Below are 23,950 nucleotides of genomic sequence, written 5' to 3' on the forward strand. Positions count from 1 at the left end.
GCTATTCTGTTCCTCATTGTGGATACTTTTTTGAGAAGAGAACTGAAATTAACTTCTGGAGGAGGCTCAGGGAAGACCTTTCATTCTCTACAACTGCCTGAAAGGAAGTTGTAGTGAGTGGAGGTCAGCCTCTTCTTCCAGGTAACAGTGATGAGAGGGAATGGCCTCTAGATGCGCCAGGGGAGGCTCAGTTTGGATATTAGGAAAAAATTATTCTCAGAAAGAGTGGTGAGGTGTTGGAATATGCTGCCTGGGGAGAGAGTACAGTCACTGTACCTGGGGGTGTCCAAGAAACATACAGAAGTGGCACTGACAGACGTGGTTTAGTGAGCGTGGTGCAGGTGGTTGGTTGTTGGACTCAATGATCGTAGCGGTCTTTTCCAGCCTTAATTATTCTGTGATTCTAATCCAGATTCTCTAAAGTATTTGATCACATAAGCGAAATAAAATGACACAGCTAAATTTCCAGGGGAAGAAGGGTATGGAGCCTTTACAGATATTAAATAAGTGATAGAAATTGTCCAGTATTTCATGGCACAGCAGAACCACACTCTCATAGCTTCTGCTTGTGTGTCAGGGGTCCAGACCAAAATTAAAGCTGGAGTTGTTTTAAAGTATAACTTAGTGCCTCAGAAAATCTATTTTTGTTATGACCTGTGTGTTGAGCTGGCTATTTCAAGCCTTACATGGCTTTTATTTCTACTTTATTTCTCCAACCATGTTACACATGATAACATTATTCACATCAAATTTACATTCTGAAATTGATTAACTGGTTCATCCAGAAAAAAAAAACAAAAAAACCCAACACAATCAACAACACAAAAGTGAACGATGAAAGTGATTAAAAGAAGTATTGGACTACTTGAATACAAGCTCAGGTTCTTTGTCTCTTCTGCTTGGCTTTCCTGACTGACCTTGACAAGTCACCCCAAGGTCAGAAAATAAAGTGGAGGTACAGAGGTGTCAGCTAACTGCTCAACCTGGTTCTTGGTTTGTCTAGCTGTGTCTGAAGTCACTTGCTGGGTGTGAGTCACTGTCAGTAAGGTTTCACTAACTGCAAAGGCATCTCTTAAGATGTAGCTCTCACCTTTCACTTTGCCTGTAGTGCCCTGTTAGTCAGTCTGATCTTTTCAATAACTACCATCTGTGCAGGGCATATGGGAAAGCTGGACCTCTTTCAGCCAAATCTCTCAGGTCCCTCTCAGGGGAAATTACCAAATGGCAGACATCTGTAATCATCCTGCTGGTATCTGTGTACATTTACTCAATTTTAAGGCTTTATTTTATAATTTAAAAAATAAAATGTTCAAAAACAATACATTTGCCAGTTTTCATGTAGAATAGAAATCATGGTGAAGCCCTGCTCAGATTAATCTATTTGATTATAACAGAATACCAGACAACCTGACCTCAACTGACAACAGTAAATGAATCCATATTAGTCTCTTTTCATCTGATAAAGTGTATCTGTGATGCATAACATTCATAATATTTATATTCCACTATTATATCTTGGTTCCAAAGTGGAATAAAACTACAGAGAAGTTGTAATTCACTGTTGGACTTCAAATGTTTTCATATAAAAAATATATATTGTACTGCATGTTACTTTGACAGAGTCATTTCCAAATTGGATCCTTAGATTTCCGTGGGGTCCCTCCTTCTGCCAAGGGGCTGTATTTCCAATGCCAAGAAATCTTACTAGGGATGTGGGCCATGAAGCAATCTGCTTTCTGTAAGCAAAAGAGCTACTGTAGTGTGCTCTTTAAGCTTGCTATAGAGAAGACCTGGCATCAGGCAGCTATAGGAAGAGATCTGTATGTATACAGCATGCAATGTAATATGCATTAGTGTTGTTGCATCAACTGCTTTTTCACTGCTTTCTTTTCACAGAATTATAGAATGTTTGATGTGAAAGGGATCTGTAAAAGTCACCTTCCCTGAAAAGGTTCAACTCCCCTGCAGTCATAGAATCACAGAATGGCCTGGGTTGAAAAGGACCATAATGATCATCGAGTTTCAACCCCCCTACTATTTGCAGTGTAGCCAATCACTAGACCAGGCTGTCCAGAGCCACATCCAGCCTGGCCTTGAATGCCTCCAGGGATGGGGACACCTACAGGAACAGGGACACCTACAGTTCAGTCCGGTGCTCAGAGGCCTGTCCAGCCTGACCTTGAATGTCACCAGGAACAAGGCAGCCACCACTTCTCTGGGCAACCTGTCGAAGAGAGTTGTTGAAAGCATTAGGAAAGAATGTATTTAGGGCCCTGACAGGTGCTTGCATTCCGTGATTAATTTCATCCTGAAAACTACTGTTGACCTTTCACCAAACAACCCTCAATCTAAAAGTATCCTTCTTCCATGTTGTTAATAAAGGAAGGTTAGGGCAGTTGCTTGACTGCAGATTTCCACACTGCAGTGAAGTACAAGAAAAATCTCACACCTTCTCTCCAGAAAGCAGCAGTTTATGTTGTGTCTCTCAGGGTCTTCTTTTTGGTCTTTCCTCTGTATCTCTGCAGTGCTCTCTAACATCACAAATTTGCTTTTTTTTTTTTTAAGTGGTGTGGCTCTGTATTCTTGTATCCTGTTGTTTGAAGTGTGTTTCTTTGATTTATTACTAAAATGAATTAAGGCAAATTGAGTTAGAGCTCTTTGTAATTCTGTCTGTGTCCAGTCAGAAGTGTACAGTTCTGTGACTAATCCACTGAAATTTGCACCTTCCCTTCACTTGCATCCTGCCCAGCTTTCAGTACCTCAGGAGCACTCAGTATTTTAACATCTGGTGTCTGGCAGATGAGATACTTGAACTGAATGACAAAGGCTTGTATTCCAAACCATAGTGATTAATAACCCATTCTCTTCCATATAGATCTGGTACTACACAAACAACATCTTTAGTGAAGCTGGAATCAACAGTGAAACAATCCCATATGTCACTCTAAGCACTGGTGCTGTTGAGACCCTTGCTGCTGTTTCTTCTGTAAGTAAGGTTATAAGAATCTATTAACATGATTAATACTTAAATTACCAATTTTATTTCATTACATAGGTTAAAACATGGCCAGAATAATATATTGAAGATTAAGTGTAGTAATTAATGAAAACAATTGAAAATGCTATTTCTGGATTTAATTCTAAATCCAATTGTCCTTTGTATGAATGAAGAGGAGGAAGGTCAGAAGAGCAAGGCCTAAAGCACCATAAGTGATAACTCATTACTGACTTGACCTACTAGAGTAGCTGCTGTAGTAGTTTATCTAGTCCTCCCATGTGCCTGCTGGAAAGGAGGAAGTGTTGCTGGTGACATCTTAGTCATAACACAGGAGGATGCAACCAGTGCGGACTGCAGAAACAAATGTCTCCCTGGGCATGTTCTAATGACACTTTTCCTATAGCAATTTACAAACTGTGATGGGAATTCTTCAGCCATTTAAAATATGGGAGTAAATGTTTGTCACCCAGATCACTGGAAAGAACAAAATTATTCCTGGTGTTAAATTCTGCTATCTCACTTACTGGGAAGAAGCAGCGTACTTTCATGATACATGAGCTCATCAATAGGTAACATAATTCTACTTGTGCTGAACATAAAAGAAGGTGCTAATAGCAAATAATTACCCTTGAATGTTTGTTTTTCTTCATTCCTATTTCAAAATGGGAAAGATGGTTAGGAAAAAGTACAGGCTAAACAAGCAAATTAAAACTGAAAATTTCAGTAGGTGACTACACCACTGATTGCTGAAGGAAGTTCACTTCTGTTTACACTGCAATAAATATGAAAAATATAGGCAGGTATTTGGAATGGAAAGTTGCAAATGAACAAATACTCTTTCCTTTCCTTGTTAGATTTCTTTTTATTATCTTCGTATATCCTACAACAAGTGTATTTGCAAAATATTGGACACAGCAGACAAGCATTTTTAAACATCAGAAGGATGGCATTCACAAAAATCCTTTCCAGTGGCACAGCAACTGCTTATGACCTATAAAATGTTAAACTAAATACATCTATTAAGTTTATTTTCTTGTAGTCACAAGGATCTTTTTATTCTGATTTTTGTAAATTTCCACAAGTTTTTTATAAACCATCATTTTTTTGTTTGTTGTTTGTTTAAGAGACATACTTCTTAATATGGGGAGATTGTACAAGGTGGGGATTTCCATATTGTACTAGTTCATAATAGTCTGCTTTAAGATATATGTAAAAATAATAATTATTATTATTATGGCTGCCATTTAATTTACATTTAACATCAGTTCTCTAGAAAGAGATGATAATTGAATGGGATAATTTCACAGTATTAGAACTGTTCTATTAATAGGGCCTATCATCTTCAGTTCCTCCTTGCTATCCATTTGTGGGGCTCATGCAGAGCACAGAGCATGGCTCATTCAGAGAGAGGTAGTTGTGGTTGTGTCTACTTAGTTTCATTGTCTATTTAGTAACTTCTTCATGTATGAGAGGAATACATTTAATACTTCTTTCTGTGCCTCTGGAAATGCTCATGTATTGATATCTCTACGCCCTTAAAATTTACTCTTTCAGCTCAAGAGAAATGCTGCTTTGAAGCCTTAACTTTATTTCAGTAATCTTCATAAATGTTTCACTGCTGCTGCTCAAAAGAACAACAGCATGAATTCAGTGTTTCAACTGAAAGTTGTACTGCTTCTCATTTCTATGAATAAATTCCTTTTTTTTCATGCCTGAAGTAAGAATGGGATATTTCCTTCCTCTTGCAACATCTCAACTACAATTTTTGCTTTTTTTAGAAAGTGTATTTAGCAGTGTTAGATATGGATTCAGGTGCATACACCTTACAGACACTACTCAGAGGGGAAAAGGGAAGAAGCAGAAGAAGGCAAGGAGAGAACTTAACTTTCTTTATATTTTTTTTGGTCATTCTTCCTAGCAGAAACCAGACTTGCTTACAAATTCCAGTTTTTCAGTAAATACTCCTATAAGTTATAGAACTAGATCTTTTTAGTGAATGGTCCACAATGCCCATCAGTACCACCTCTGCTCATTACAGAACTGCCAGATGGTCAAATGCACAGACTCTGAACCTCAGTGAGAATAATGGGGATTCATCTGTTGATGGACCTTTGTTGATGTTTGATAGCCTTAATGGAATTTCTTTCTTTGAATTTGTGTAGTTACTTTTTGATGTTTAAATGTTTTTAGAATCCACAGCATCCTAAAACAATACGTTTCACAATTTAAAAACGCAGTGTATGGAAAAGTCTTTTGCATTGAGACTGTTGAATATAAGATACACCAGGTGCGGTCTATATGAAATGACAATAAGCTAATTGAAAAACTATTCTTAGAGAGGTAGCTGTCACTGTGGGATTCTGTGTCTGTTTGTCTGAAGTCCATTGGTCCTAAAATGCTCATTAGGTAAGAAAGATCCTTTTTATAATCACCTGTGTCATCCAAACTCAGTAAAGTTCAGAAACTCAAAAATGTTTGCAGGAACGAAAGAAGATCTTAAAAAATAGGACTTGTGGCCTGAAATTGATAGGATGAAATTCAGTAATGAAAGGTTCCCAGTGCTGCACTTTAGGAAAGAAAAGCTTCATATGCACAAATATAAAGTGTCGTGTGGAACTCTGTCAAAAGGCTTACTGAAGTCACAATCCATCATGTTTTTCATTTTCTTTCTATCTGCTTAGCTTTCTCCCCGACAGCAAAAGGAATTGTACTGATCTGCACTGAACAAATCTGTTCTGACTGCTCTTATCACCTTACTATCTTCTAGCTGCTGTCAGACTGATTGGTTAATAATTTATCTCACTGTCTGGGGAAGTCAAGGGATCCTGCCTTCCTTCTCCTTGTGCAATAACAGATAGGTGCTCTTTCTGCCTAGATCCAGTGCTCTCAGAAATTATCACTGATTCACAAGATTATGAAAGCCTCACTTTTATTAATAAATTTAGAGGTAGAAAAGTGTAGTCCCTAATCAATATGCTACTGCATGCAGATTTGGGGGGAAAAAGTGACCTGGCAATGAAAATAGTTTCTTTTATCCAAACAAAATATTTATGCAGCTCATCATCTATAATTGTAGAAAGTCATAAATAGTTGCCTACGTGAGCAAACTGTTGGCTTCTAAAATTGCCTACCATGCTAATTTGTTTTGTCTGTATAAAATTTCAATTGTGTGAATTTTTAAATGATTTACATATGCCTTGCTCAGTCCCATGAAACCATTACTAAGCATGTCTAAGAAGTGAAATAAAAAAAAAATACTTAGTGATTCATTTAGAATATAAAATACTGAATTATTTTAGATGCAATGAGTCGCTAATTACCTGTTACAAATTTCACCCTCATTTCAGTTTCAAATGTAAATGTGTGGAATCTTTATAGAGCAAATCTGTGAGCTGAGGCATACTTAGATTTATATATCTGAGAAAAGTAATGAGAAAGAACAAGCAGTAGAAAAGAGATATTGACCAAGAAACCTCCCAGACAGCTGGAGTGCATGTGGGCATATTTTCACTGCAGGGTGAATCGCAAATTGTGATCTTGTTAATGCATGCTGCCTTAATCCACAAATGGTCAATGTGATCATTTTTAGGCAAGGATATTATTCCTTCTAAATTTGTTACTACAGTTGAACTTTGGGATGGACAAAATTACATGCAAGGAGGTAATGATGTAATGCCTTCCAGGAAAAAAAAAAATCTTATGAAACACCACTCTGTAGATTTGAGTGACAGTCTGTTAGAGACTGCATTTCCTTAGTACAAATCTTTCTGCAGGATATATTCAGAAAATGAAAGTTCTGTAGACACAACTCCATGCTTTCAAGCATTATAAATGTTTTTTGAGTAATTTGTTTCTCTTTTTTTCTTTTTCTTTTCTTTTTTTTTATTTTTTCTTTTTTTCCTCAGTCTGTTCTATCTTCAGGGTATTCAAAAGCTAACATTAGAAAATAAAACATCAGCCATGCTAGTCTATCATAGATCAAGGTCATTTTCTAGTCTATCTTTTATAAATGTGTGCCTGACACAAGACAGACATGGTATTTTTAATAAATAAATCATCAATAGTAGAAACATTGCTCCAAAAATACCACAGCTTATTGAAGTCACACAACTGGAATTAGCGGTTTTTTTTGTGTGCTGCCCTAAGAGCTGATCCAGGCACTACCGAGATGAAGGCTGAAACAAATCTTTGTGTGGGCTGCATCTTGGTCGGGCTAGCCCAGCAGACATTCAGTATGGAGAACATGTTCTTTGAATGGAAAAGTTTCTCTGTCAGGTGAGATTGATTATGGATAGTTTACTGTAAAATAGAAACTTAGAAATCAGTTCCTTTGCTGATAGTGATCCCTAGACTGCTAGCTACCAAGAAGGAGGCTTGAAATTCAAACAGGTTCTTCAGGGCAATAGTAAAGGGCTGGAGTTGAAGAAGTGTTTGAACACACCTTCAGAAATACGGTTTGAATTCTGGGTGTTCCTGTGAGATCCAGGAATTGGACTCGGTGATCCTTATGGGTTGTTTCCAATTCAGGATATTCTGTGATTCTGTGATCTTACCCGGCCATGCATTAACACAGATTCAGGTGAACTGATATGCCCAGGAAGGCACTTAAGGCTTGTACTTATGTGATCAAATGTGATGCTGGACCTTTAAAGTCCAGTTTAGTTGCTTAAATAGAATACCCTGTTTCTTTGTTTTGCAATTGTATAATTCATACCAGAGGCAAAGGGATATAAAAATAGAAATCAAAAACCCATTTGTAACTCACAGTCTTCTGTTACTCTTCTTTTCCTGAATGAGTGATACTACACATTATGTCATAAATAGACATGTCAGTGGTATAAATATGATTATCCACTTCAGCTCAGCTATTTAAAATGGAAATAACATGGAGCTGGCATGTCACATTAAATCTGAATCTAGACATAAAGTCTTTCTCATATCTACTTGCAAAATACATGGAAAAGAAAGTACGGTTACTCTTGATGTTAGCATATAGATCAGACTTCTGTATAGAGCTGAGACATGAAAAAAATCTAATAGGATTATTAGTATGATTTGGAGCCAGGAAGTAAGTAGGGGATAGTATCCATTTAGGCTGCAGAACTTGCTTATATATTCATCTTTCTCCGTGTCTTGCCTGATCTTTTATAATATGATCTGCTTTCAACACGTCAGCCCCCCAATATCAGCCCCCCAATATCAGCAGCTGAGTCAAGTGAAAAGATCAACATTTGCTTTTTAAGCTTTATTCAGGGGGGGTTCCTGCCAGACAAAAGAAAGTATCAGTTGCCTTATTATCAACAAATGTTTTGGTTGGGAGGATTTTGGCACTTTTTTAAAAAAAAACACATTTTCAGTAGCTTAAGCTATGTTAATCACAATGACTCAGGGCACAGGTTTCTACAAATGTATGTTTATGATCACACTTACATAAGTATCAACCTACTCAATTTGGCAAATAACTCAGTGTGCTATCACTTGTAAAATTCATGTTATGACTATGCCACAGCATATGCTGAATTCCTTATTATTTCATTTACTCTGCCAAGTAGTATATTTTTGTTACAAGTCTTCAATAGGTAAGAATTGCCACTGCTTACCAGTGGAGCATGCAGACTTATAAATACTTGAAAGCTGGTGAGTCATTTTCAACTTCCTATGAGTCATGGGCATCTTGGTGGGTTTTGCAAGTTAACAAGTTTTGGACTTGTATAGTCATAGCCAAAAATGAAATTATTGTCAGTTTACAGTCTTATTTATAGCATGTTTTTTTTTTTTTTTTTAATTGTTTCTTTTTTTTAACCAGGGAAAATTCAGATTTCATCTGAGCTTTTTTTTTTTTTTTTTTTTCCATCAAGAAAATGAGAACAAACAAAAGAAAAATTTGAAATATTGATGTTTTATCATAGGTTTTCTTAAGAAATCCTAAAAAATAAGTTAATTTAGTAATTACAGTTTAGTGAAAAATACTTGACAGAGTGGCTGTTGAAGCATCTGTGGACTTAATTCAAAAATATTTTAAGCCTCAGTAAAAATCAGGGCCTTCTGAGAGGCTTTTCTGGTGTGGACTGGTTTGTTCCTGTTTGAACAACTGTGACCTGTTAATAGTTCCTGGGGTGGTTTTGCACTGCCTCCTGACTGCCCACTTCCCCAGAAAGACATTGCTTTCCAAGCAGGCGTGCTGCCTGTTACCATAGTCTCGTAATTTTTGACCAGATAGGTAGCATGTGTTAAATTGTTGCTCTTGCGTTTCATGAGCTTGACTCAGTCTAGTATCCCATTTCTGTTGAGACTACTATGCCTTGTTTGAATCTATGCCACAAGCAGTTGTGAGTGTTTTGTTGGGTTATGTATATTTTATTGGTTTAGAACTACTGATACAAGAAGTATGACATTGTAAGAGATTATTCTTTTATACCATTGTTGAGCAAAGTAGAAGAGTCCTTATCTTTGAAGTGGAAATAGGGTGCTTCTACCCATAATTGTTCAGGTTGATCATGTCTAAGGGAGAAGCCTTCTGAATCAGTATACAACAGGTTTTGTAATGCTGTCAGTGTGATTTACTTAGTATCACCTTTGGAAATGATTTAACAATTCTCAGCAAGCTGGGTACATCGTAGTGTCCCAGTGAGTAAGTACAAAAATTGCTTTTTGCTTTCTCTAGAAGATGAAGTTGGTCCATTCCATAAATCACAAGATACACCGCCAGGAATTGTAATGATAAATTCTTGGAGGCAAAAAATTGTAAGAAGTGTCCAGAAGCTGAAACATTTAAGTTCCTAACAGCTACTGTGTTAAGTAAGTGGCAAAGACTGCAGCATGATGAATGCTTGGGAAGCTTGGCTTCAGCCCAGGGAAAATAACTGTGTTACCTGGATTTTTGTTGTTGTTGTTACATTCCCTGCTCACCTGTGAATGAAAAAGAAAGAAAGAAAGAAAAAGAAATAGAATACATTAGAAAGTATTGTTCTGTTCTGCAGATAGCATGTGGGGCCTGTTATAACTGTCTGTGCTTGTCTGCTCACAGTTAAAACTGGGAGTTCCTCAGCAACTCACCTAGATTTGCCTAAATGTGCCCCAAATATTTACTTCAATGTATGCAGGCATGAGTGTATGCACGCATCTCTTTGGAGTCTTCCTTTGCTGGGATTTGCTTTTCTTTGAGCTTGACAGCCAGAAACTGTCTAGCACTTTTTTTCCACATTTTGCTCTGTACATGAATCTTCTGTGAACCATTTTTCCTCTGAGAGATACGTTCAGCACTCACTCCTTTTTAATACAAAGCCCCACCAGCTGGTGTAACACCAAGATTGTTTAATAGCAAACACCAATCTATAATGGAAAAAGGGAGCATCTCTGGTATGCCAAATTATCTGTGCAGTATCCATTGCTGCATACACTGCAGAAGTCTCCATCTTCTAATGAACTCATCAGACCATTTCACATCCTTCATATTTATTAAAAATTTCTCTTGGTTATGTTTATACATGGCCACATGTATTTTCAGGATAGATTCATTAGTCATAGTTGAAAATACTTGGCATCTTGTAGGGTTTTGGCAGTGCAGCAGTTGCAGTTTCAGAACATTTGGACTCAGTGAGTGCAGTGTAAAACCTTAATAACATCAGAGGGCGTCTATTTTAAACACTGCTCTGAAATAAATTCTATTATGGTATCTGCGGAAACTGTCAAAATGAGTATATTTCCTCATTTAAGGAAATAATGCTAGAGCTGGCTGCTCACTGCATTCTGCAGTATCACAGTGCTCTGCGGTGTGGAAGACCACCTCTGTGGGGTGAGGGGATGCCATGTCCTCAAGCCTTTTCTATCAACTCATGCTAAGGCTGGCATTGTGAGAGAGGCATTTCTTCTCTGAATGACTGTGCTTCCCTATACCCAGTTTCTTCTAGATATGCACAGTGCAATGGTGTGCATTGTTGCAATAAATAAATAAATAAAAGGGTGTTGCTCCGGATTTCATTTTATTTACTCAATTTATCTTCTGCTTGAGGGATGTCTGAAAGTGGGATTTCAATCTCCACTGTGACAAGCAGTTGTGAAATCCTGAGTCTGAGTTATTTGAAGTGAGAAATATTGGACTTCATCAAATCATTTTATCATTTTCATTTTGTAATTTGTAATTATAGTAGTTGTCAGTGAAAGCAGTATATTAGAAAAATGTTATGATAAATATTAGTGTAATGACTCAGACTAGCAAAAAAAAACAGTTTCGTGTTGTAGTTTTTCAAAAATCTCTTCACTGTTTTCTTCTCTAACAGAAAAAATATTCAGAATTTGTGACTTTTTATGAAGGTAATTTATTTTCAGGTGTTAAATGTAAATTCAGAATGTGAAAAAATGCCTCTTCTATAACCCTTTCTCCCTTCTTTTATCTGGCTATTCAAATTAAAACTCCATCGTGGCTAACTTCTTTTTTAATTCAGACAAACCAGAAATTAAAAAACAAATTGTAGATGAAGGAACAATGATTTAATCTGCACTAAAAAATATGTTATGCTAAAGGCATATTTTAATACATAATTTTAAAACTATTAAAGTTCATTTTGAAAGACATATTGAATTAAGTATTGAAATTAAGAAATAGTTGAAATACAAAACTGAGATGTAGTTTGTTTCAATGTTTTGATGCTTAAAAATCATTAAGAACATTATTATATGAATTTGGTGCAAATTTATAGGTGGTTCAATTGAAGCAGAATGAGTTTTCCCCTAAAAATAGTGAATAGTAAGAAAAAATTGAACTTGACATCGTTACCATCATATTATTTTTATTTGGCTCAGGTACAGCCCTTTCTATTAAGAAATTGTTACACAATAAATTAAGGACAGTAGTAACTTTGAAATCTGCCAAGCTAATGATAATAATGTGAAATTAACCTGTTGCATATTTTTCCATCTATATGGTTACATTTGCTCTGTAGAAGTACATACATAAAACTATTATCAAGTAATGTTTTTGGTGGTTTCACTGTGTTTTTTTCTGAGTTCTTAAATAAGGATGCCATGTCATGATTTGTTTTTCCAAACAGGTATGACTATGTAAACATAATTATGAGGACAATTATGAACACAGCATAGCTGATACGTACAAAATATACTCTGTTGTTTTTATCTTTCATTTTCATATGTACCAGAAGAGCATATTTCATTCTCTGATTTCTTCAGTGGTTTAGTCAGAAACCCACATGCCTCTTGCTGTTTTCCAGGGCTTAGTTATTGAACGGCTCGGACGCAGGCCTCTTCTCATCGGGGGCTTTGGGCTCATGATTGTCTTCTTTGCAGTTCTTACTGTGTCTCTGACTTTGCAGGTACGGCTCCCATGTATTTTTTTGCTCTCTCTTTTGTCTGTTTTAAACAGTATTCTTACATAAGCATTTAAATCAGATTTAAAGGTCTGTCTTTTGCTTGGTTATAAATTTGGTGGTTTCAAAATGCTGTGATTAGCTGTACCAGCTTTTGCATCATTTTGTATTGTTCATTTCATGGCATAACATGAACTACTCTGAAGACCATTTTACCCATAGTTGGGAAATGTTTAGTTCTGTTTTTATCTCGTAAAGCAGTCTTCTTCAAGTTTTCTTTCATACTGTGTATTTTAACCTTATTCTTCTGCTTGGATGTGTTTTTTGTTTTGTTTTGTTTTGTTTTGTTTTCCAATTGTGGAAAGTTTCTATGTTTGATCTTTTTCTCAAGTTACATTTCTGATATTTTCACTGAAAACATGAAGACCTAAGAGCAGATGTTCTGCAAAGGCTAAGTTTTCAAATATTATTAGCAGTCATGTCCCTAAATATTTCAAATGGTCAAAGGAGGATAGATAAACCAATCTAAAGCCATTTTCCATTTTTTAACTTCAATTTTCATTATCATGCTGTTTCCCTCAGTTTTTGAGTGTGTTTGGGATGTAGAAGTGACAGTCTGGAATAGCATGTTTTTGAGTGGTCTTCTGTCAAGCTGTTCCTTGCCTGATGTTTCTGTATCTTGACATTAGTCTAACTTTCAAATGTTACTTCTTGGTTGAAGACAAGCAGATGCATCCAGCAACATGATGAAGTTTTATTTGATTTACCTGTATGTGTAGCACAAGAAAGCTTTACTGCACATACCTGTCATGACAATAAGATTGCTCTCCAGAAGAGAGCATTTATTGCAAGGTTTGTAAGTTGACTAAGAATTGCTCTGCCAAAGTGTTTAAAACACTGTTTGATGGATGAGGACATTCAGCTATTGGAGATCTCTGAAGTTTAAGTTCTATTTCACTTCTTTTCAGAAATGTATCAGTCTCTGAAATATTAGAAATTGGGTATTGCTCTGAACAAAGGACTCAGGGTTGATCTCAGGGCGTTTTATATCTCCTCTGTATTTGCACCTTTGCTCTTGCAGAGCCTTAAGGCACCTGGGTTGTAAGTTCAGATGGGAACTCCAGAATGTCTAATTTTGGCAGATTTACAAATGACTTGTTCTATATTGATGCCCAGGAGAATGTAATCATGTTTTCTGTATAACTAAAGGAATAAGCCAGACTGTAAGAGAAAGCTGTCAGAAAATTAAAGTCATTATTTAATACAGAAATAAATAACCTGTTCTAGCAAATGTATTTTACAGTGACTCTCAGGATGATACTACAGTGCTGTGTAACTGTAATCAAATTTGGAAAAAATAGTAAAATTATAACAAAAAGAGTATTCACGTTTGCTGATGGAAAAAGAAGTGGATAGAGAAAGGAATGGAAATCTGTGAATTTCTCCTAACATAATAGTATTCTCATTAAACGTTAATAGAGATGGTTAAAAACAGTGTCCTGAAATCTCAGTAGAAATCCTGTACAGTATTTTCAGTTCCCATCATTTGGAGATCTGAATCAAGAAATGTATATTTTGTAGTGAAATAAGCACAGATTGCCTTGTGAGGAAAATACATGATTTCATTTACTGTTAAAGAACCATTTATATCTTGTTCTCTTGTCCCAGTAGCTGCTGCTTGCACACATGACTCTCATTGTTGTCAAAAAAAGGTTATGACGAAAAATGCCTTCTCTGCATTTTTCATGTGCTTTATGCAGGCTCAGATAGAGCTGTCCTACTCAAAGGCAGCCTGTCGTAACTAGACATCTGCCCAGTCTTTGGCTGGAGAACTTAGAAGCTCTGTGGATCATCATAGCTGCTCTTTTTACACATCCAAACTATCTTAGGAGAATAGAAGTGCAGAATCTGTGTAGCAGAAAGAAAAACTCTTCCAGCTTGAGCTTCAGAATAAAAAGTAGAATTTAGAGTTGTGATTTCGGTGGTGTAGGAGGTAGGCTAGTATTTCTCTATGTGAATACAACAGAAAGCAAGACCTTCAATACAAATAATCTAATAAAATTCTACAGAAATGCTGTGATTTTCTAAAATACTCCCAGACTAAATTCTGAAATAGCGTTTTCCAGAATGCTTCTCTATCAATTGTTTGCTTTGTTTTGTTTTAATGTTGATGATAAGTACAATGCACTTAATATTAATGTCTTTTTTTCTACCAGAATAATGTGTCTTGGCTTCCTTACCTCAGTATATTCTGCATTCTTGCAATTATTGCATCATTCTGCATTGGACCAGGTATGTGTATATTCTTTTGTGTTAATTTGTATATCAAAGCACAGGTATTCTTGCACTGGTAGTTAGGTTTACATATCGCCTTTTGGAAACAGTATTTTATCCTTGTCTAAAGACACCAAGGGCTGTAAGACAAGAAAAGGTAATAGCAATACAGAGTGATAGTAACATTCTTGTAAAAACCCATGCACACATATTTCTATTTAGCTGTCAGCTGTCAGAAATAATCTGATGATCAGTCTGCAATCAGTACCAAATTAAAATGTCGGCTATTACCGATCACACCTATTTTTTCAATCTATAAAAAAGCACTCAAACTAGAAGCTAAGTGTTTCATTTAATAATGCTTAGATTAACAGATCAATGGCAGTAGGACACCGGGACAGCAGGGGCGTGGGGGAGGCAGTTATATGTAGTTCCTTTCTTTTCTGCATTTCTAGAGATGAGCAAGGGATTTTTCACGTAGCCTCTTCAGTAAGTTGATGGAAAAGGTCCTGATGATGGAGCTGCCTCTTGTTTGGCAGTTCTCTGCTGATTATACCCACTTTAAATCTGAGCCTCTTAGGTAACTGTTTCTATAAGTCATAATGAGTTTACCAAAGCTTTTTCCCCAGTCCGTTTTGATTTCATAGAAGAGGTGGATGCCATTTTACAGACAATCCAGCGTTCCCAGGCCGTAATATTTGTACTTTGTTTTCCTTAAAAAGAATGTGTTTGAGGCATAAAAGAGTAATAAAACCAGACCGTTCTCGGAAGTGGAGAATGAAAGGACAAGAGCAGCAGGAGCATTTCTTACTGAATAGAAGATTAAAAAACTTACACAGAGCATGATCATTCTTGTCTAAGTGTAATATTGCCTTACATGATGTTGCTCTGGAATTCAGTTACTTGATCAGATTTGGATCCTGCAATTAACAAATAATGAACTGTTAACCAAAGTATTTTGCAGATAGACAGATAGAAGAAGAATTTAATCCAAATTCAGTTCACATACATAATGTCAAAATTTGATTAAATTTTCAAATTTTCCCATACCAACTGTTTTCTACAAGAAGGTGTTAAATCACCCCTGTTGATGCAACTTTTTTTGTATCTTCTTCTATAAACCTGAGAGACTTCTGTTTCTCTCAGATCTTGTTTTCTTGGACCATTTATTGGGGCTTCTTCCTTATAAAGAATGTGACATTAAACACTATTGCACATCTTCACCCCTGAAGTTATCTAATTAATTGATTATGGTTTATTTGAGGGAAGAAAATAGTTGCTGATAAATAGTTGTGTAATTTTAATGAAAAATAGCTGTAATATTTTGGATCCTCTTTTGGAAAAGCTGAGGAAAAATTATGCTAATCTTCCGTAAATTTGTTCAATCTCCATCTAAAAGTATGCAAAATTTTAGCATCCACAGTACCTTTTGGCAAAGAAATTTGCTTGTCTACTGCCTAGCAGGTGCATAACCACATCCTTTGTTAGGCCTTGTGTGATGCCCTCTAGGTCTTCCATTGGAAGAAATGGAACAAATGACCTCCTTTCTTCCTCTTCAGGTTTCTTGTGGTCTGGTAGACTTTTAACCTTTTCCAGATTGAATAGCTATTTCTCACCTTTTCTTCTCAATGATATCTTAAGACAACACCTTCACAAGGACATTTAAAACTAAAATATCTGATATTCTTCTGTAGTAGTTTGGTATGTTTAATGAAACAAGACTAAGGCTCAAAAATAAAACTTCCACATTTTTGCTCAGTAAAAGGTTTTTTCGTACTCTTAAGTTGCATATTTTTAATATTTTAGCCTTTTGTTGAAGGCTGAGCATTCTTTGTTTGTACTGGTTAAACAGGTAATTTTATCATGGCATTGTTCATGCTTAGTATCTTACGAAATCCATCTGTAGTTATTTAGGGTATTTCAGCATTCTTTAGATTAACTCCCCTATGGTTTGTAATGATTCTGTAGATACAGATCCTCATCAATGGTAAATTCTTTTTACAATCGAGTTACTGGTAGCTGGAAGGATTATCACATCTGAAAATAGTAAATAATGTGGAGAACTAAGCTCAGAAAACACTTCTAGAGCTTTCTAGATAATAAAAATGGCTTTTCAAATACAGTATTTTCTCTCTTGATAGAACATCTGATACTTGCTTAGTAGCTTATATATTGTGTGGTCTCCAACTTTCAGAATAGCATATGGATGAGTACCATCTGCTCCTTACAGCTAGAATCAGCTGTTACTATAAACTGCATTTTTTATTTGTTTCAATTATCTGAACTCAAGTTTTCAGCTTACAGATGTTTTCTAGGCATATTGCTTAGCAGTGAAACATTAATGCTAACAGCAGGTATGTTCAGGCATGTGAGAGATTTGGTATTTCATTATTTTTATCAGAAGATGAATAACAGAAAGCAATCTTTCATGTATTTGCTCAAAAATTAAAGGGGCTCTTGTGTTCAAAATAGACAACACATGATCTGAAAGAAAAAAAGAACCCTTCAAAAGTTGCTTAGTTCTATAAATTAGGGAACCATGCTTTTTCAGACATTTGGTTCATTGTGCTTTCTTGGTTAATTATATACAAGTGAAGGCACTTGATTAAAGAGAAACATACTGCTTTCAAATGTTATTTTTGGTTTTCTGGACAAAATTAGAAAATAGTTTTACAGTTTTCACCTCGAAATGTGAAAGCTTCATGGAAATGTTTTTCTTGGCCACACATTCGACCTGCCAGAAATGCACGTTTCATCTGAGGAAGTGTCATCCAATAAAGATTAAACAGAAAGGGACTGATGGGATTATCATAGGATCATAGAGTTGAAAGGGACCTCTGATGGCCACCTAATCCAGCTCCTCTGCAATGAACAAGGACACCACAGCTAGAGCAGGTTGAGCAGGGCCTTATCCAGCCTCACCTTGGGACAGGGGCATCAACCACATCACTGGGCAACCTGCTCCAGTGCCTCACTACCCTCACTGTAAAAGACTTTTTCCTTATATCTAACCTAAATCTATGAATCCTAAGTAGATAACTAGTAAAAGCAAATAAGCAAAGAAAAATTCAAAACATAATTCAAAGAAATTCAATAAGAGTACATTTTCAAAGCATTCATGCCTTTGTTCAGCTTCAATGTCATGAACAAATGCACTGATTAGAGATATTCTGACTGAGTAAATAATGCACAGCTTGTTGGAAGTTTAGTTTGTGACAGATGGGCTTAGGTATGTGCAAAGCATCTTTCTTCTTTGACCTTGTGTTGGAGTGATTAAGGAATTGAAAATGCTAAAACCAGTTATCCCCATGTTCTCAATTAATAGCCGCTTCTTCACAGATACAGAATTAACATGTTGAACTACACCTGCAGAATCTATGTAACTTTCAGTCACTTTCAGTGTTTATCTGGCCATATATCATTTAGGTATTTCTGTGGGTGAGTAACACTCCCCTTGAGAAGAAGTCCTGAGTTTGGCTGTGTTTGTGTAAGATTGAATTTAGCATGAATAGGATCAGAAGTGAATCAATGTGAGTTTGCATCTATTCCTACTTTCAAAGTTAGTTCTTATTCAGTATGAATAAGGAAGGCAAAATCAGATCAGCAGTATGTTTCCAGTCACAAACTCATCACAGAAAATGGAAATAAAAGTCACTCTTTGATGGAATTTGAAAAAATTAAAAATAATTTTATGGTTGTGAGATCTTCCTTTTCCAATTGTTGCTTTTAATACTGATTGCATTTTCAGGCATGGATAAGAAACATTAGCAAATCAGACCATTTCAGAAAAATGTTTCATTTAATATTTGTCTCTGTTTTGAGGGTTTTGTCTTATAACTGAGTTTTATAATATATACTTGTCATGCTTTATTGAATGCGAGTAGTCTTTCCTAACACAGCTGAATATAGGTAGAGTGGAAATATGGTAATGATATATTTGGCATATGTTAAACTGACATTACAGAATAAACACAAGAGAACTTGGAGGAAAAAAATGCTATGCCCTGAGGTGTATCAAAGACATTTTGGTATTTAAAGTTTAAAACAGTCTGTGCTCTTATTCTGAATGCCAGCATACAGCTGTAATGACAGCAGAGCAGTTGTTATAGAAGGGTCACTGTGAAAGCCATGAGGTTTGTTCAGTCTGAAATGTCATCGGAGAAGAAAAAAATCTCAGATGTAAAACACAAAGAAGGGTGTGATAGCATGCATGTAGACACAAGAGTACTGAAATAAAATGCAGTGTTATTATTACCACCTGAAATAGGCATTTACTGAAGCTTTGTGTGATGTCTCTAGCTTCTCCACTTAGAGTGGGATGTGAGACTTTCTAATGCTCATGGCATCCCACAGAGCCATTCTTTCAGTACAGTTCAGGAAAGCGTTTGGAGCTTGCTCAAGTGGAAAAACATTCCCTTTTACTAGAAAAATACATTGTGTTAAAAAGAAGCAAATAAATCAGTGTTGCTGTATATCTAATTAAAAAACAAAACAAAAACAAAACCAAAAAACTAGATTTGAAAGTTTAGGTTAATTCTCAAAGGATCTTTTATTCTGTAACTATAAGCCTTAGCAGTCATTCAAGCAGGTAAGCATCTTTTGATAAAGTTGAATAGTTCCTGCATCAGATAAGACAGTTATTTGCTCAGAAGCAACCTTCATTTTTCCTGGTTATTTAATAAAAGTTTTGGTTTGTTAACAGTTATAAGGCTTTTGGGGACACAGATTTTAAACTTCTGCCCTAAGAGAAGCTAAATATTCCAAACATGAGTTGCAATTCTATTCAGGGATAACTCATCTCTGACCCAGAGATATATAAGTATAGTGTAATATGCACCATAAATTGTCACAGTTGAAGATTTTCTGAGAGATCTCTGGTCCCATCTCCTGCCCTGTCGTGCCTCTCCATTGCAGCAGACAGCCATCCATCCAACACAAGTTGCCCTATGGGTGCCATTTCAGCCTCCTAGCTGCCAGCAATCAGAACCTGCCATATTAATGCAGAGTGCCATTTCTTTAATTTATGTGGGCTACGAACCACAGCAGCAGCAGATCTGATTTACCAATCCCTTTCCATTCAGTGATGGAAAAAGCCACTGCCTACACTTGAGGAAGGAGAATTTTCAACTACTGATACTAAATCAAGGGGGTAAAAGAATGAGAAGTTGAAGGGCTTCACATAATAACTTGTCTTTTGGTTGCCTTTCAGCAGAGTTTTCGAGCTGTTAAGGAAAAAAAATAACAGAATTGCTTTCAACATGTTTGCATCACTACTGAATTTTGGGGAGGGTAAAATTACCTGTGCCTTGATTATATTAAATACAGTGTCTTTCAACACATATTTGGCATATTTCTTTTGCTTGAATACTTCTTTCTATAGAGATCAGTGTAAAGTAAGTGTGTACCTTTTAACAGTTCTGTTACAGAAGTGATTTAAATCTTTACAATTAGTGGAAGTTCTGAAGTAACTCTCAGTATTCTCAGTAATTCTCTAGTATTCTTATGGTAACTATCTGTTGGATAAAGGAATTGTGGGAGATGACACATGGAGTTCTTAGCAGCAGGCAGGCTTATTAACTTCCTCCCTTTAACAATAGATTTTAGAAATTATTTTAATTGAAGCCTTCAAAAAATGAACACTTTGACACTTGAGAGCACTCCTCTTACCTGAACTAGTGGGTTTGTCTGAATGATAGCTAATTACTTGCTGATGGCTCACAACTCCAAATCTTGAGAAGTTTACTGCTGGAAAAATGCATCCATGTGCTATGATGCTCCATAGAAAAAGCTGATTTATTCAAATGTTGCATAAGTGATTTATATATATGATTCAGATTAGTGGGGAGTAGAAATGGAAAGCCTAGTAAAAGATACTGAAGGCTTTAAAATTCAATTTACAAGCTGTATAGGTATTCAATCAAAAAGCCTTTTTCTTCTGTGAATTGGTGTAAAATATTTATATTTACAAAAGTGAAAACTAATAAATATGTAGAACAACAGATGTAGAACTAATAAATTAGAACTAATAAATGCAAGACAATAAAAATATTTTATTTTCCTTGCGAGCACGTGCAGTGCACACAAAAGGAAAGTTCTAGGTAGGTTCATTTCATCTACTTTCTTCTAAGCTCCATGGCCAACATTTAAATGCAATTGTTCACTAGTTTTGTATAACAATGAGAAGCTGCTATAGGGACCAGACAGGGGGTCTTAATAGCCAGACCAAAATATTGAACATTACAGCAGTGGGAAAATTTCAGGGGAAAAAGTAGTTCAGAAAGTCAAATGCATGATCAAGGACTATATCAAACATAGCTTGATGGTGTGTTTGAAAAAGCAAGCAGTTTTTTCTTTGGAATCTCCAGATGCTATATATCTGTCCTGCACTGGAAACTTCACTTTTGTGGGGAACATTCAGTTGTGCTGAGAACAGCTATCCTGGCTTTGACAACTGGGAGGTGTTTCCTGTCCAGTTACGAAACTGTCTGCTAAGTATTTGTCAAAGGTAGTGCTAAATGTACTGCATAATTCATACCCTTGCTTCTGCTGTAAAGGGAATTCAAGCCTAAGGAAGGCCTGAATGAAAGTAAACCTTTAGTTCTGATAATGTTCTTCCATTCTGTTGAAAAAAATAAATAATAATCTAATGTACATATGCAACTAAATGTTGGGGCTCATATGAACACATAAACTGCTACACAGTGTTAGACCACAGCCTCATGCACATTGTTGCCTTGTAATGCCAGCTGCAGATGCTTAGAGGGAAGCATGAGAACAGGTCCCTTCTTTCTCCAGAATGCATCCAACACAGCTTCTGGCAATCCACTGGTTGGGAGTTCTTGGGGTAGAGGCTGAATCTGGATCTGCATCTCTAGGATCCAGACATTGATTTGATTTGCAGGGCTTAAACTCAGCTTGTTAAGCATATGAAGGATATTATTTACCCTGGATACAAAAAGCATAGATATAATTGATAAAACTTCAGCAGTATAAAGATGTGCATGCACATTTATCACATATCTTAAAGACGTTATTTATACCTCAGTTGTTTTATCGCATCTGAAACTATCTTGATGGTTTTTTTTTTGGTTTTTTTTTTTGTTTTTTTTTTTTTTGCATTTATTTGCTCTCATCCAGCAATCCCAATGGTACAGCAGTTGAGATTGCCTGTGTAGCTTTGCTGTTCGCTTTGTGTCACTTTTTAAGGTGTATTACCACTAACTTTAGGATCATAAAGCTGTAGTCAACTGCTGCGTAATTTCAAAAGTAGAGTTTGAAATGTTCTAGGGCTATTATGTTTGGGCTAGCAACGTGAGGCATTAGCTGAAAATGGTCAGGGTTTTGTTTGACCATTTACGTTTTGTCCAGATCTTTCCAGCTTTTAAGACTTTCTTCTTTCTGAATGATTCTTCTTCATCAGACAGCTTTAAATTTCTCACTGCAGCAAAACTGTTACTGTCATTTTTCAAGTTGATACTTGTAAAGGAAAGACGTCTTTAGGCTCTACTCATTTTACTTTCTGTGTGGTTGAAAACAGATATTGCTACTTGCTATTGGGCACAGTAACTGCATGTCTACTACTCTTCATAAACTTTCTACAATCACAAGCAGTAGCAGCTGTAGCAACAGCTGAATTATTTAATTGGTGGTGTTTGAGACACCATATCCTAAAGACTTCAGAAGTTCCCAGAAAACATAAACAGTGAAAGCAGTCTGTTACCCATCTTAAACTGGAGGAACAAGGAGAGACTCTTCTGTCCCAACTTCTCTGATTATGTACAGCATTCTAACTCTTGGGATCCTTCAGGAGGAACACAGTTTTACAATGACATAATTGTGTACTGCTATTATGATTAATTTGTTTGTTAAAACATTTCATGAGAGAAGCCTGACGTGCCACACTGAGTTTTCAAGTTTGCTTTACCTTGCCTAGGTTCACAACAAGCAGCATTTTGTGCTAATGGGCCATCATCTTGAGTTCATCACAGAGAAATCATGCCTGATGTCTCTCTCTCTTTTTTTTTTTTTCCCCCAGTAGATTATTATAGAAACCAAAAGCCTCAACTTGATAGGGCTTTTTGTCTTTTTTGTCCCGAATCTAGAACTGATCACACCTGTGAGTCTTTATTTCAGGCATTTCCATGATCCTACTGTCCCTACAGTGAATGAAAACATAATGGACAGTTCTCTATGTTTATTAAAGTAAAAATCTCCCTTTCTAAAGATCTTTTTTCTTAAATAAATTGATATTAGAAGAAGCAGTTTTAATCAGGATCTGATTATCACTATAATGATACTGAGAATAATTATAGAATGAATAATATCATAAAGACTCTTAGTCATAGCTCAGTGAAGAATTTTTTTCTACATGTTCAAACAGAAGAATAGGAAGTCAGGGTATAATCAAGATTCTGATATGATAAATGTGTTTGAAAATACAACAGATGTTAAAAGACTATTTACAGGCGGCTAAAAGTGGAGTGTATTTTTGAATTGTATTTTCTTTAGTAGTTATGGAGAATCAGTATGGTGAAGAAAAAGAAGTATTGCTAGTACCACAGTAGAAATGTAATGTTGATCTTCATTTTCCAAGTGTTTTATGATAAATACTGCACTTAGTGCTAGGTTAAACATCCACATCAACAAAAGAAAACCAATGTATACGTGCACAAATGACTCCAAGTGAAATGGAAGTGTTAGCAAAACACCAAAAAAATTACGTATTCTTTGGATTTGTGCATCAGTGGCAGAATGGCTCGTGTGTGGACTGCTGGTTCCATTACAATAAAAAGCAAAAATTGGCTCTACAAAAAAAAAAAAAAAAAAAAAAAAAAAAAAAAAAAACAAGCAAACAAAAAAACAAACCAAAAAAACCATCAACTACTGGTTAATAGAAGTTAAGATCAAGAAGACCATACGATCATCTAGCCTGTTTTCATGTGTGTTACCACCCACTACATTTCATTCAGTCTCTAAAGCTCTTCCAGTAGAACAGGAACATCGATATGTTAAAAGTACCCAAGACCAAACTAAAAACAAATAATTGATATGAAAGAGGTATCTTCAGATAATACTAAAATATAAACCCACAAACGGAGCAGGAAGAAATGTGTAAAGATCCTCTACTCACTGTTGAGAATGAGGTGTACGTGGGCCAGTACAGGCAGAAAGGGCTTAATGACTGATTTTACAGTCTTACTTACCACAGTGCAATAATATGCAGTGAAAAATGGCTCATATTGAGCATATTCAGATATCTTCAGATTGGGAAAATCTGAATCTAATAAACCAGAACAGTGGAGAAATTGTCTAGATGAATCATTTTGGTGAATGATCACACGACAGAGCACTGTTT

At 36.0% G+C, this 23,950-nt stretch overlaps 1 protein-coding gene across 3 annotated transcripts in view; it reads left to right on the top strand.

Moving 5' to 3' along the window:
• SLC2A9 (solute carrier family 2 member 9) overlaps positions 1-23,950 on the top strand; it is a 107,731-nt gene that overhangs the window by 60,608 nt on the left and 23,173 nt on the right. For all 3 annotated transcript variants that reach the window (XM_046940740.1, XM_040699483.2, XM_420789.8), the window contains 3 exons: positions 2,876-2,986; positions 12,226-12,327; positions 14,538-14,613. In XM_046940740.1, the coding sequence (XP_046796696.1) occupies positions 2,876-2,986; positions 12,226-12,327; positions 14,538-14,613 (289 nt within the window). The remainder of the gene's footprint in view (positions 1-2,875; positions 2,987-12,225; positions 12,328-14,537; positions 14,614-23,950) is intronic.

Source organism: Gallus gallus, chromosome 4 (genome assembly GCF_016699485.2).
Source record: "Gallus gallus isolate bGalGal1 chromosome 4, bGalGal1.mat.broiler.GRCg7b, whole genome shotgun sequence".
Taxonomy (NCBI): domain Eukaryota; kingdom Metazoa; phylum Chordata; class Aves; order Galliformes; family Phasianidae; genus Gallus; species Gallus gallus.